Raw genomic sequence first — 12,928 nt, forward strand, 5'->3', positions numbered from 1 at the left:
CTAATGATAGCATATGGAGGGTCATATTGGTACCACAATATGGGGAAACTTGTAATTTGTAAAAACAAATTAATCTTCCTCTCTGTTCTGAAAGTACAGCTGAGCTGTCAACACAACTAGCATAGAGGACAGACAAAAGAGAATCCTTTTTTTGTTTATTAATTTTGTTCTTGTGTTTTCATTTAGGGGATAAATCTTCATGGTGAATGGAAGCCCTTTCCTTTATTTTTGCCCCTGCACAAAAGAGCTTTAAGTTTCATTGGATTAGCCTTTTGGCATTTCAGCCTCATTTGTACAAAAATGCTGAAATCACAACTGCAGTTTTGTGGCAAATTGTCCCCTCTGATTTCACTGCTATTTCTTTATGCAATTTGTTTACAAATCAGTTTCCACTCCACAAAATCCAGAACTATCACTTCTGATGTGTCAGTGTCACATTTATGAACTAGTATTTAGTAGTAGTAGTGCTAACAACTGTTTCTCAAAGAAGTCCAGAAACTATTTAGAAGTTTAATCATGATTTTAGCAATGTATTTTGCCTAGTCTCCAGACTCCACTGAATTAAAACAGTAACTCTGTCAAGGTGGAAATCAGTTTCTGAGTTCATTTTTAGGAGAAAATGATTCACAAACAGGATAGTGACAGGCTTTTATGATTACAGATTTCACATATTCTACTCCTTCAAAAGGGCTTATAGAGATTGATAGATCTACAAAGAAAGAAATGAAAAAATGAAGGGAAGAGATATAAATAGACTTTTTCATTAGGATGAATGATGGAAGGTAATAACCCCACTACCATAGTATGCCTTTTACATGTCTTTTTTTTTCATTCCTTTTGACCTGCGACCATCTTCCTTCTAAGTAAAAGTTAACTACAGTATGAAATGTAGGTAGGATGAGCAATTGCTGGAAATAAATGTTTCCTCAAGCATTATTACTGTTCAGAAAATTGTCCATCAGCTGAAATGTCAGGCTCCAAATCCATTTAAGCACGGAATAGAGGCTAAACAGGCAGCTATTATTAATTTTTAAGTCTGCTTGATGGGTTTTAGACCAAGAACTGGGGTTAACTCAATGCACTAAATATTGCAGAGTATATTTAATTAGGGAGGCTTTGACACTCAGATGGCTGAGGATTTATTCTGTGCAAACTATTGCTTAAAATATGATGGAATAGCTGCACCTACCTAAGAAAAAGATCTGCTGCATCATATTTAAATGCATAAAATTCATCTTAGTTTAAGGTTTTTGGACTTTTATCCTAATGTAAACACTGTCTACTTTCAATCCGTTCTGAAGCACCACTGTGTTTACACCTAGAATAATTTTCTGTTCATTAGGCTGCAAGTTAGCAACATGCATTTCTCCAGAATAAGTCCTGTTCTTCTCAGCTGATTATCAAACCCAAACCATTTTCTTATTGTGCCTTAAGCAGATGTTTCTTTATTCAAAACAAATCTGTGGGATTCCTATGAAGGGGTTAATATTTGTCTATAACATATTTATCTACAAGCATAGAGGGCTCTAAAACACAAACCGGCACTAAGAGTGTGAGATATTAAAGGGCTATTTATTTGCTTTTGATCCAATTCAGAATCTTAGAAGGCAGCAAAAAAGTAGCAAGTCAGAAATTACTTCTTTCCAATGGTTGTAAAATCTCCTAGCTGCATCTATTCCACTTCTTTGCTCCCCTTTTTCTGTCCTTTGTGCACTGCTCTGGCCCCTACCCCAGGTCATTCTCTGTCAACCAAAAAAACCCTATTCACACAAGAGTATAGAAGATCAAATGTAAAGATGCAAGTGAAATGGGAAATTTCTCCATTCCTAACAAAGGATATTGCACCATATTTTCCAAGACAAAGTGAGGTGATTTTCACTTGCAACAGAATAAATTGTCATTGACAATGCTGAAAGACAAGCAGAAATTCAATGCAGACCCCTTGGGTCAGTTGAGGAGAATGGGAACTGGGTTAGTTCTACATACTGGATCACTTGATGTGTTTTATTGGTTGATAAATATGTTACCTGTTCTCCATTCTCAGTGATTTGAATTTCCATCTGTATCATATGGCTCAAAACCCTCAAAAGACAATTAGGTGGGCTCACCATCAAAGGAAAATGAAGCAGCCTCCATCTCTTCTGAAATAGACATGTTTTCAAAGTGAACAGAGCCATTAACTTGGAAAAAACTCTCTTGTGAGGCCTTGAATTTGTAAGCCACATATGGTTTGTAGCACATGACTGCAGTTTCCAATATCATGGAAAGTTTCCTGGGAGTTTTGTCTTTCACACAAGCCTAAAACAGAATGTGTGAAGCACACTATAAATGGCTAAACAAACCCAACAGTTGTGTAAAAAGGGAAAAGTCTGTTTTCCCAGGTATAGATGCATCTGTGCTTGCATATGGTCGTGCCTGTGCACACATGATTATCCTTCAAAAGCACTGTACTTTGTGTCTTCCTCATCAGCCTGCAGACCTCCCCTAACACCTGATGTAGCCTCCTTGTTCCAGGCATTTAGTTAGTAACTGTCTCATAAACAAAGTTTCCAGCTAACCCTATGAAGCCCTGGCTACTGCCCTGACTCGTCCCAGCGGTATGGAAAGGAGCAGTGTCTGGATTTCACAGAGCTGAGGCTGTGTTTATACATCCCAACCCATACAGCCATTGTGCTGCTGTGCCATCTGCTGATGCCCTCTGTTACCTGTTCCTGCCTAACTGGCAGTTTCCAGCTTTCCCAGGAAGCATTTTCTGGGCTTTTCTCCTCGAACCCTACATTTTATTTACGTTTCTTCTCCAAGTGATCATATCTCTCCTTTACAGCATCCATGTTTTTCCAGGCTCCTTTTACGTTTCCACAGTACACTATGTGCACAACATGCTTATGGCTCCTTACCACTCAGTTTTATCTGAGAATCTCTTTGATATATTTTCTTCCTAATAAAAACCTTTAAATGAAAGTGTTAAAATAGATTTGATACTGTCTGTTGCATTATGATGGAGAACTGAACATTGAACCATTTGTAGCAATGGAAAAAATATTTTATTTATAGTCCTTCACACTGTTTTCAATGAAAAAATCTGCTTTTCCATCACAGAAATTAATTACTCGAATTATGTTTTCAATAAGATTTTCCAGGTATTATACTTTCCTATATAATTTCCTATATACTAAATAATTTCCTATAAACGAAATTAATTTTTCTTATGATATTCACCCACTAGACTTATTCTGTGAAGAAACAGAACAAACTGTGTAAAGATTTATCAATAAAAGTTTATAAATAAATATTTAGCTGTATGTTATTTATGCTATAATCATAAAATGCTATTGACATTAGTTCTTTTTTCCCCTAGAGAGAGTTATTTTACTGTTTACCACCTTAGGAATGAGAGGAAGTAATTTACATGATCACACGTTGTCCCTTTTTAAAATTTGTTCTTCTATTTGCTCCTCTGCTCATCCAATACTTTTCCATTCTCTCTACTGCTTTTACCAATGGCTATCCCAGTTATGTGGGTATGGTGACATACTCAGACAATTCTCACAACCACTTTTCACACAGCATCCTACCAAAATGTTCAGCATCTTCAGATTCTTCCAATGGTGTCTTAATGATTTTTTGAGAAATACTTTCTTAAGGCGTGCACATTTTCAAAATTTTGGAACAACACGAGTATGTATATAAGGGTTTAATTGACAAAAGTAAGTCAAGAATATGGGATCAACATTTTAAATACATGGTCTAGGTGCCTGTAAGCATAGATCAGGTTTACCTAATTACTGAGCAGAGTGATACTGCACACTGTAAATGGCTTGGTCTGTCCTCTCTAATAATTTTACTGCTGATAAAGATGTCATTTGGAAAAACAGATTAAGAGGCTTCAGGAGCTTTAATTCAAATGTAAATGTACATACATAAAGACATGCATATATATATCTATATGTATGCAACACGGATCACATAACTTTCATCACTGTTACTGGCTCATGTAAAAGGTTCACAAATCTTTAAGAAGTTCAGAAATTGCAATCATAGATTGATAAATTGTTAGCACCTAAATAAGTATGTCTTTAAGCATAATTGGTTGTATACGTGAATGCCAGATTCTTCCATTTTTCAAACTTTGTTCTTTGCCTTGGTAGTTTAATGCAAGACTAAGTCTCAGCCCAGGTACCTTGGCTCCAGAGATGGTGAGGTGTGTATCAGTACTTACAGCTGTCCTCCTCCTCCATGAAAATACTGATCACGTAACAGGCGTACACAAATCCAATCAGCTGTGTGAAAAAAGAGGAAAAGCCATCATTAGAACACATTGAACACTTACAAAGCTGTAACTACAATGATATATACAGGTGTCACAGCTAAATTTTAAAGATATTTACTTCTATTTCACAAATTTACAAATTTCAGTCAAACTGCTAAATTCATTTCCTCTGTTTTGCTCGTGTTGCATAACTTATATATTAATATGAATTTTATAGTTTAAAATATTTTCCTATTTTCCTAGTCTCACTGGGAACAGTATTGATGAATACTGCTATTGAGCAAGACTTGTGGAAAATATCTGTACCCTGATGTTCAGCTTTTATTTACATTTCTTTGTTCTTCAATACCTGTGTACTCTCATGGCTTTTCCCATATGAATGTGGGCCCCTATGCACCTCATATGCTTACTAAAATGCCAAAATATTTATTGACTGCTACAGAATTATGTAATCATAACACTTCTATGGAATCCACAAGAGATGTCTTTTGGTGCTACATAAAGCGTCCCAGTGAAAAACTGTTAGGCAAAAATTTAAATTGATAGGTGAATTGTCATGATGTAACTGAACAGTAAAACTGGGTTATGATTCACTGACATCAAGAAACACCTTATTTCATGTAATTCATGTTAACTGTGCAGGATATGAACAGTATCATTCCCCAAAGAACAACAACAGTCAAACCATGCCATTATTTTAACAGCAGCATTCATGAAAGCATCTTCCTTAACCCAGATCTGTGTCACTTGTGCCACCAAGAGGAAGGGATTAAGATCTTTAGGATCAAGAAATAGAAACTCCACTCACTCCTTACCCATATAGACAAAATATTTTTTATGACCAAGACCAAAAATGAAGAAAATCTCACTGGGCAAGGAAACCTATTAAACTGCATGACCAGACATGTCCAATCTTGAGAAAATATTGTTTGTGCAGCTGTACCCAATTCATGCTGAGAGTCTTCAAAAGATGCTTCATGAGAGATTTCAAAAATAGCCCAGGGATTAGTTTTAAGAACACTCCTTCTCTGGTCCATTCAAAAAATCTAATTAAAATAGTTATTCTAAGGATGTCACAGATCAACCATCTGAGAAAGAGGTAATTTAATAGTATCTAGACAGGTATAAGCTCCTTCAGAAGCAGAGAAATAATTCTAACCTGCTTTCTGGTTGGACTGCACGAGGAGCTTTACAAGCAGCTCCAAAAGCCTCTCTGCAGACAAAAAGCTTGTCCACACAAGGGAATTCAGAAAAGTTAAGATGAATTAACTAAAGCTCTGAAATCAATGCACATAAGATAAAGTATATTAAATCCCTGTGTGGCCTTTTCCATTCAGAAATAAAGTGGCCCTAGTTCACTGCAGCTTAATCCTTCTCCAAGGGATTAATCTTCCCATGGAGAATTAAACTACAGTATGCTGAAGCTGAGCTACTTGTGAATGAGGGCTGTCACAGTACTGTGGCACAGTCCTGTCAGAGCTTCCTCTCCAGGGCATTCACCTCACTGCTGTTTTCACAAAGTGACTTTAATCCAACTTTTCTCTCATTCTGAGCAGACTACAGTATCAGCAGCTTCCCTGACTGCATTTTGGTGTCCAGTTTGCTGTGTGGTATTGCCACAAACTCTCTCAGGTGATCATCACTTTGTTGCACTGATGCTCTGAGCCAGCTAAACGCAATCCAGCTCTGGAGGAGGTGCTCACTGGAGGTGGCCAGGATGGATCCATGACTGAGCTGCCCATCCCCATGAGCCTGATGCCATGGAGGCTGCAGCAGGATGGGACCCATAGACACAGCAGGGCTCACTTTACTTGCTGAGAATTGTGTGGGTGGTTAGGAGCAGTCCAGCTCCTGCTATTAATGACAGTGGGATCTTACAGTTCTTCTGCCAGCACATCCAGGGCCAGTAGTGGTTTACAGACTCCTTGACAGATTAAGCACATTTTTTCCTCAAATTTCACAGTTTAGAGCACCTTTCAGTCATGACAACTAAAACAATATAAATACAATAAAAAGGCTTCCAAGAGATCAAAAGACAAGTCATACTGAAGCACAGACAGATGATTCTTCAACTAATTAAAGTTGACAAGAGGGCATATTTATTACAGTGCTGGACACATGGGGAGCAACCTCCCAAAGACACGTGTAAAAAAAAGTCATGAACGCCTGCTCTCTATTTATCCAAAAGGGTTTTACATATTCAAATGGTTTCCAGGACAGTTTCTACAATGCCTATTACATAAACATTAGCTCTTGCCTCATATTATAATTATTTGAATGTCCATTATGGCTGCGCAATTGTCCTCTTTAATTGGGTTGGTGGGCTTCTGAAGAGGAAGTAAGACATCTTCCTCATGGTAAACTCTTCACCCTTGTCAAGTTGGCAGGGCTCCTTGGCCTGCTGGTCACAGCCTAAACCTCCTCTCATTCTTAGAAGCCAGTGGTATTTATGGTTCCTCCACTCTTACAATACTTCATATATCACCTGTCATTCCTAACCTTGTTTCAGTTATCCCCACCTGGTATTAATTAGTTTCCTTGTTAAGCTCTAATCACAGTATATGATCTTTGCTAACTACATTTCTAACTTAACCCCTTCATTCATTTAAGCTCTTAATTAAAATAGATATAGTTTTCACTATCTTAGTTGCATTCCTAGTTCCACCCCTTGACTCAATACCCAAGATGCAGTGCTTGTGCCACCTGAAGGTTACATATAATTAAAATAATATTGCATTACTACCAAGGAAAAACCAGAACACAGATGATTTTTCATAACAGGATCTCACCTGTTTATTTACAATGTTTCCTGATCACTATTTGTTGCAATTTGACTACATAAGTCACTTGGGTTTGTTTCTTTTTCCTAAACATGACTAAAATATTTTGAAGATTAAAACTGCTGAATAAATAATGAACATGATAGAAATGAATTGTAGTACAGGCTGTGGGTTAAGTGTTTGTGAAGGAAGATCAAATATTATAATTATTTACTCTTTCCCCATCATGTATTTATTTTTTCTTATTAGTAGTATTCTGTATTAATTTTATTTTTATAAATGCAATTCCTTCTTTATATGTACATGTGTACTCTATATCCATGCATATTATGTAAAATGTATCTCTGTAAGTGCTTCCTGCAGATTTCTCAAATGTCTAAGATGCTGGACAAATGGATAAAACACAGCAAGACTTCCGCTCTAACAAGTAATAAATGACCTGACACAGAGAAAGCAATAGGGAAAAGTGCTCAAAAAAGTCTTCCAAAACATGTGGGTCATGACAAGCCTGAGTTTTAACAGTCCTAAGAGCTTACATCTTGCTCTTTCAGTAGACTTCCTCCTTAACCTTTTCCCACTCTCTTCAATGTTTGAAACACACTCTGCCTAATCGGTGACCTTCTTGCAAAATCAGAAGCCTTTCTCTACTTCTCAGAAATATATTTCTTTATATTTCTCAGCATTAGAAATCACTGCTAGCTGTTGTATTTATGATGTATATTTGTTCAAAGCACACCATTTCCCCCATCTGTTTAGTTATTAATACCAGGAGAAATAAAAAAAGTATATATATATATATATATATATATATATATATATATATATATATATATATATACCCTCTTTCAATTTTGTGGTCTTTTCAATGGGAAAAAAAGATGAGGTGAATAACCATAGCCCTCCATAATCCAACAATAGCTTCCTGTAGTTAAAAGTCAGAATGCATTTTTCTGAAAGAATAAAGCAACAAGGAGAAAAAAGAGCCTTTTAGCATCAATTGTCAGGCATTGCTGCTTAAGGGGTCAGCAATGCTTGGCTTGTAACTAACAAACAGTTATATTTGGGTAACTGATATCTACAGCACCATTAACAAGAAGTGATAAAGTGGGAATATACCCTTTGACAGATGAGACTTTTTTCCAGGTCCTTAAACAGAGTTACAGCCACCACTGTGTGAATATTTTTGTAAATGAATCAATTAAAACCTCTTATTTTGCGTTATTGATGGACATGCTAATAAAATATTTATCCCAACAAATTACGTTTGTTATCTTGATTAACACAGCTGCTGCTTAATTAATAGTGTTATGCTCATGTGAGCCCATCTAGCCATCAGGCTAATTGCCAGTCTTGGTACTGGAAATGTTGGCTATTGGCCTGGCACCAAATGATAGACTTAAAACGTGTGTTCCCTGATAACTAAAGCAATTATGATGCATATGAGCTGGAAGATTCTCAATTTGGTTATCTTGAGTTTCAGTAATCATTTAAAGGGACCAATGAAGTGGTTGGAACAGGATGTCCAAAGCATCAAAGTTCACTAGGACCTGAAAGTATAAATAGGAGAAAGATATAAAGTATATATAGTGTAGTATAAATATATAAAATTACTATATATTAGTCAATTTATATAGTATTTATATAATTTTATATAAATGCACTATAGAAATATATAGTATAAATATATAAATTTCTCTCTGGCTTGATCCAGATAGAAATACAGATGGCCAGGAGGCCTTGTCTTGACAACACTGAGTTCAAGGCATGGAAACCTTCTGGGATCCCTGCACTGTACAAGACTGCCTATCTTACCTGGAGACCCCAGGCTAGTTAAGTGTCTCAGAAGACACCTGTCAGTGTTATTCTTCAGGAAATCAGGTGGGAAATTGTGGGTAGAATCTGCTGTCCCCAGCCTTCTTCCGTCTACACAGTGGTTAGGCTACACACCTTTCTCTAGACAGAATAAACAATATATAAAATATTTAAGGGAAACACAGAATGGTTTTGGTTGGAAGGGGCTTTAAATCTCTTCTGGTCCAACCTCCCTGCCGTGGGCAAGAACATCTTTCACTAGGTCAGGTTTCTCATATTTCATCCAGCCTGTCCTTGAACACTTTCAGGTATGGGACATCCACAGTTGCTCTTGGCAACCTGCTCAAGTGCCTCACCACCCTCATTGCAAAAAATGGCTTTCTTATGTTCAGTCTTTCAATTTACAACTCTTACCCTTTACCCTCTCACCACAGACCACAGTAAAAAGCATATTTCCATCTTTCTTACAAGCCTCCTTTATAAATGGAAAGGCCAAAATAAAGTTTAAATAGCCCCAACTCTCTCAGCCCTCCAAATATTCTCACGGCTCTCCAAGTGGAGTATCACGAAAGCAGAGTAGAGGGGTAGAATCACCTCCCTTGACCTGCTGCCTACGCTTCTTGTGATGCACCCAAGGGTACAACTGGCTTTCTGGACTGCAAGTGCCCTCTACTGGCTCATGTTAAGTTGGACATCCACCATGATCCCCAAGTTCTTCTCAGCAGGGCTCCTTTCAAGTCATTTGTCCCCCAGTCTGTACTGATATCATGGATTGCCCTGATCCAGGTACAAGATCTTGCACGTGGCCTTTTTGAAGTCCATGTGGCTCACACAGGTCCAGTCCTTGAGCCTGCCAAGGTCCCTCTGGGTGCCATCTCTTCCCTCAAGCCCATCAACAGCACCACACAGCTAGGTGCCATCAGCAAACCTGCTGAGGGTGAACACAATACTGTTACGTCAGTAATGGAGACACGAAATAAGACTGGTCCCACTGTGGGCCCCTGAATGATACCACTTGTTACTGAACTTTGAGCCATAATTCTTTAGATATGACCACACAGTGTTTTCAGACCCATCAGAATTTTTCTACCAAAACCCTTATTTCTTCAATGACTAGCTGAGAAGTGTTGCTGAATTCTCCAAGTCATAGTGAAAGATAGGCTCAGGATGTGAGAAACTGTTGTCACCTAGGCAATAAGTTGTCAGAGAGTCTACAAAGGGATTTCTTATTACTGGAACATAGGTACATTGATATTATGCTATTATCAAGGCTTTTGATGCATAATGTATTTTCTGCTGATATCCTTAAGTAGAAATAAAATAGTAGTAGTCTCTGTGATTTTTCTCCCATGCAGGCAGCAGGTTCTCAAGAGGACCTTAATGCTTTAATCAAACTAAAATCTCCAGGCTTAAGCTATGGATATCTGCATGAAATGTAAATGCCTAGTTTAATAGAAGTGAAATTAGATTATATAATTGTCCATCATTAAACTGAGAGAAACTATTAAAACATGTAAGAAATTAAAAAACTAATCATTTGAGCAAATATATGCTGTGAGATATAATTGCTTTAATAAATGGCTATTACTAGAATATATCCTATTAAAAATAAGAATCAAATTGAATGCAAAAATGTATGTTTACTTGCTAATTAATGTATTTTAATAGTTACTACTTAATGTGGATTAACCTTTCCTTAGGAAAGCAAGGACAAATGCAAAATAAAACTAGAGTGATGATTTAAATCAAGGCCATTTTCTGAAGACTGAAATACTTTTAATTAAAATTGATGATTTGGATAATTTTGATTTAAATTTTCCTGCTTTGCTTTGTCATCATCAGCTGTGGCCTTTAAATACACTTTCCTATCAGCTTCACATACTGCAGTTGCTCTGATCAAAGTAGATATGTGAGTCTTCCCTAAGTATTTAAGATTACATGAAGCAGTGCCCTGGGCTATCAGGGTTATTATTCAAGGTCAGGTGTACAACAGGTCATTTACCACTGTTAGGCAATTACAGAGTTTTGTAGAGATTTCATTGCAACAGCATGGAACCATCCACATAAACAAAATAAATGTACAGCACTCCTGGCTCCAAGAGGATGTGTGTGACATTGTAGGTAAACTAGATTTGGAAGATTTCTCCCATCTGGAGAAAATGGAAACTGCGCTTTACATTCTTCCTTGTACATATCTAGCCCACACAGCTTGTCATCGCACTGAATACGGCTTTTTCTTGACTTCTTTTTTGCTGATGAGAACTGAAAATCATTATTTCTTATTTATGTCTTGGGGTTCTTCAAAAGTGTAACTTGGCAAACACAGTTCCTTTTATTCTGCAAGGAATTTCACTATTACCCAATTTCCCACAAAGACTGAGGGAGTATGAAAGGAGAAGAAACTTTTAGAATTGAATCTTTATGCATTAAAAATTTGTAGGATACAAAGATTTACAAGATGTCTTAAATTTAACTTATAAAATGGAAACTGTGTAGCAAGAGTGAATTTACTGAGCAAAAAGGCAAAAATGCATTAAATTACAAAGCATCCTGCCTATTACTGTCTCCTGATGAGCATTTTCAGAAGAGTTAACAACTACTGAGGAGAAGCTGAAACATGAGTAGTTAATCTTCTTAGCTACCTGCTTGCTGCTAACACTTTTATTACTCTGCAGAGAGGACTGTAAAGCCCTTTTCCTCTATTAAAAACTCGAAAAGTGCTAAACCAGAATGGGAGATACATAAGGGAAACAGGATATTATTCCAGTATCTGTGTGTATTCATGATTCAGCAAGATAGAAATATGACTAAGATTATCAGGCACAAAGAAATCATAACCCTACATATTTCAAGACAATGACAAAGATCCAGAGTAACAGCAGTATATAGTTGGAGCATAATAATAACCATCTACTACTATAGTATATAGTTATCCAATTATATGACTCTATACAATTATGCACTCTGTCTGCTTGATTATAAACATTTTACTAGAAACATATTGTAAAACTGTATCATTATAGATAATTTCAAAACTGAATGCAATTTTTAAATTAAAGAACAGACAGTCTCAAAGATATGTCTGCAATTTCCAGAATTATATGATGAAATGCATAACATTTTACACTGGTAGCAGGAGGAGGCTCAATCTGAAAGTATTTAGAAATTTAAAACCATAAAAGTGCACAAAAAACTGGAAAAATGTCCAGCAAACATAGCAGGAAAAGGTAGCAGCAATAGCTGAAGTACTCTATGTTGTCTGGTTTTTTTTTTCCCTCTCCTTCATCTTCCTAAAATCTAGTTTGATTTGAGTTGAAGGAATTTCAGGCTGTAGCAGTACTGTCTGCTAATTTAATCAGCACAGCACAGAGCTGGTCTGGTCCAGCTGTGCCATTTGCAGCTGTAGTGGAAAGATCCTAGAGATTCCAATCCTGAGAACCCTTAAAATGTGCTAAGGATTCTAAAAATGGCCGTCAAGAGCTTGTGGGGACTTTTGCTATATATTTACCATGGAGAAACAATTGAGCATATACTAAAATGTCTGTTCTTAAAATACATAGAACTTGTTGTTGGCTAATACTGCAGAAGGCAATTCCTCTTGAGTACCATCTAGCTAGAACTGGGAGCCCAGCAACAGGCTGGAAGAGACAACTTACACCTGTTAGCTACTGTGCTTTTTGAAGTTCTACCCTGTATTTGTATTTGTATTTTTGAAATTCTGTCCTGTAATTGTGCCCTGTATCTGTTCTCAAGTCATTGTTCCCACTGTGTCTCTTGGGCATTAAATTAAAAATTGTATTGACAATCTAATTTTCCCAGGCCAAGATCAGAAACTTCGCACTTGCTCTGGGAATTTATTTCTCCAGCAGCATAAATGTATAACTACACCATTACCCAGTTGCCCAAAATTACTTTACCAGTTAAGAGGGAGGACTGATGTGTTATGTTACCAAGAGGTGTTCCAGCTTTGTGAGGGCTGAGAGCAAGAAGGGAAACACAGTGTGTTCTCTCTCCCATCTTGCTCTTCAGCTTAGCTATGGGTTATTCTCCCTCCTTTGTTTTTGCT

At 37.0% G+C, this 12,928-nt stretch overlaps 1 protein-coding gene across 3 annotated transcripts in view; it reads right to left on the bottom strand.

Annotated features, from left to right (window-relative positions):
- The window catches only part of NKAIN3 (sodium/potassium transporting ATPase interacting 3), a 337,279-nt gene that overhangs the window by 20,676 nt on the left and 303,675 nt on the right, over positions 1-12,928 (bottom strand). For 2 of the 3 annotated variants that reach the window (XM_068187959.1, XM_068187966.1), the window contains exon 5: positions 4,220-4,280. In XM_068187959.1, coding sequence (XP_068044060.1) covers positions 4,220-4,280 — 61 coding nt within the window. Of the gene's footprint in view, positions 1-4,180; positions 4,281-12,928 lie in introns of all 3 variants that reach the window. The other variant, XM_068187971.1, reaches the window with a different exon arrangement.

Source organism: Anomalospiza imberbis, chromosome 1, assembly GCF_031753505.1.
Source record: "Anomalospiza imberbis isolate Cuckoo-Finch-1a 21T00152 chromosome 1, ASM3175350v1, whole genome shotgun sequence".
Lineage (NCBI taxonomy): Eukaryota > Metazoa > Chordata > Aves > Passeriformes > Viduidae > Anomalospiza > Anomalospiza imberbis.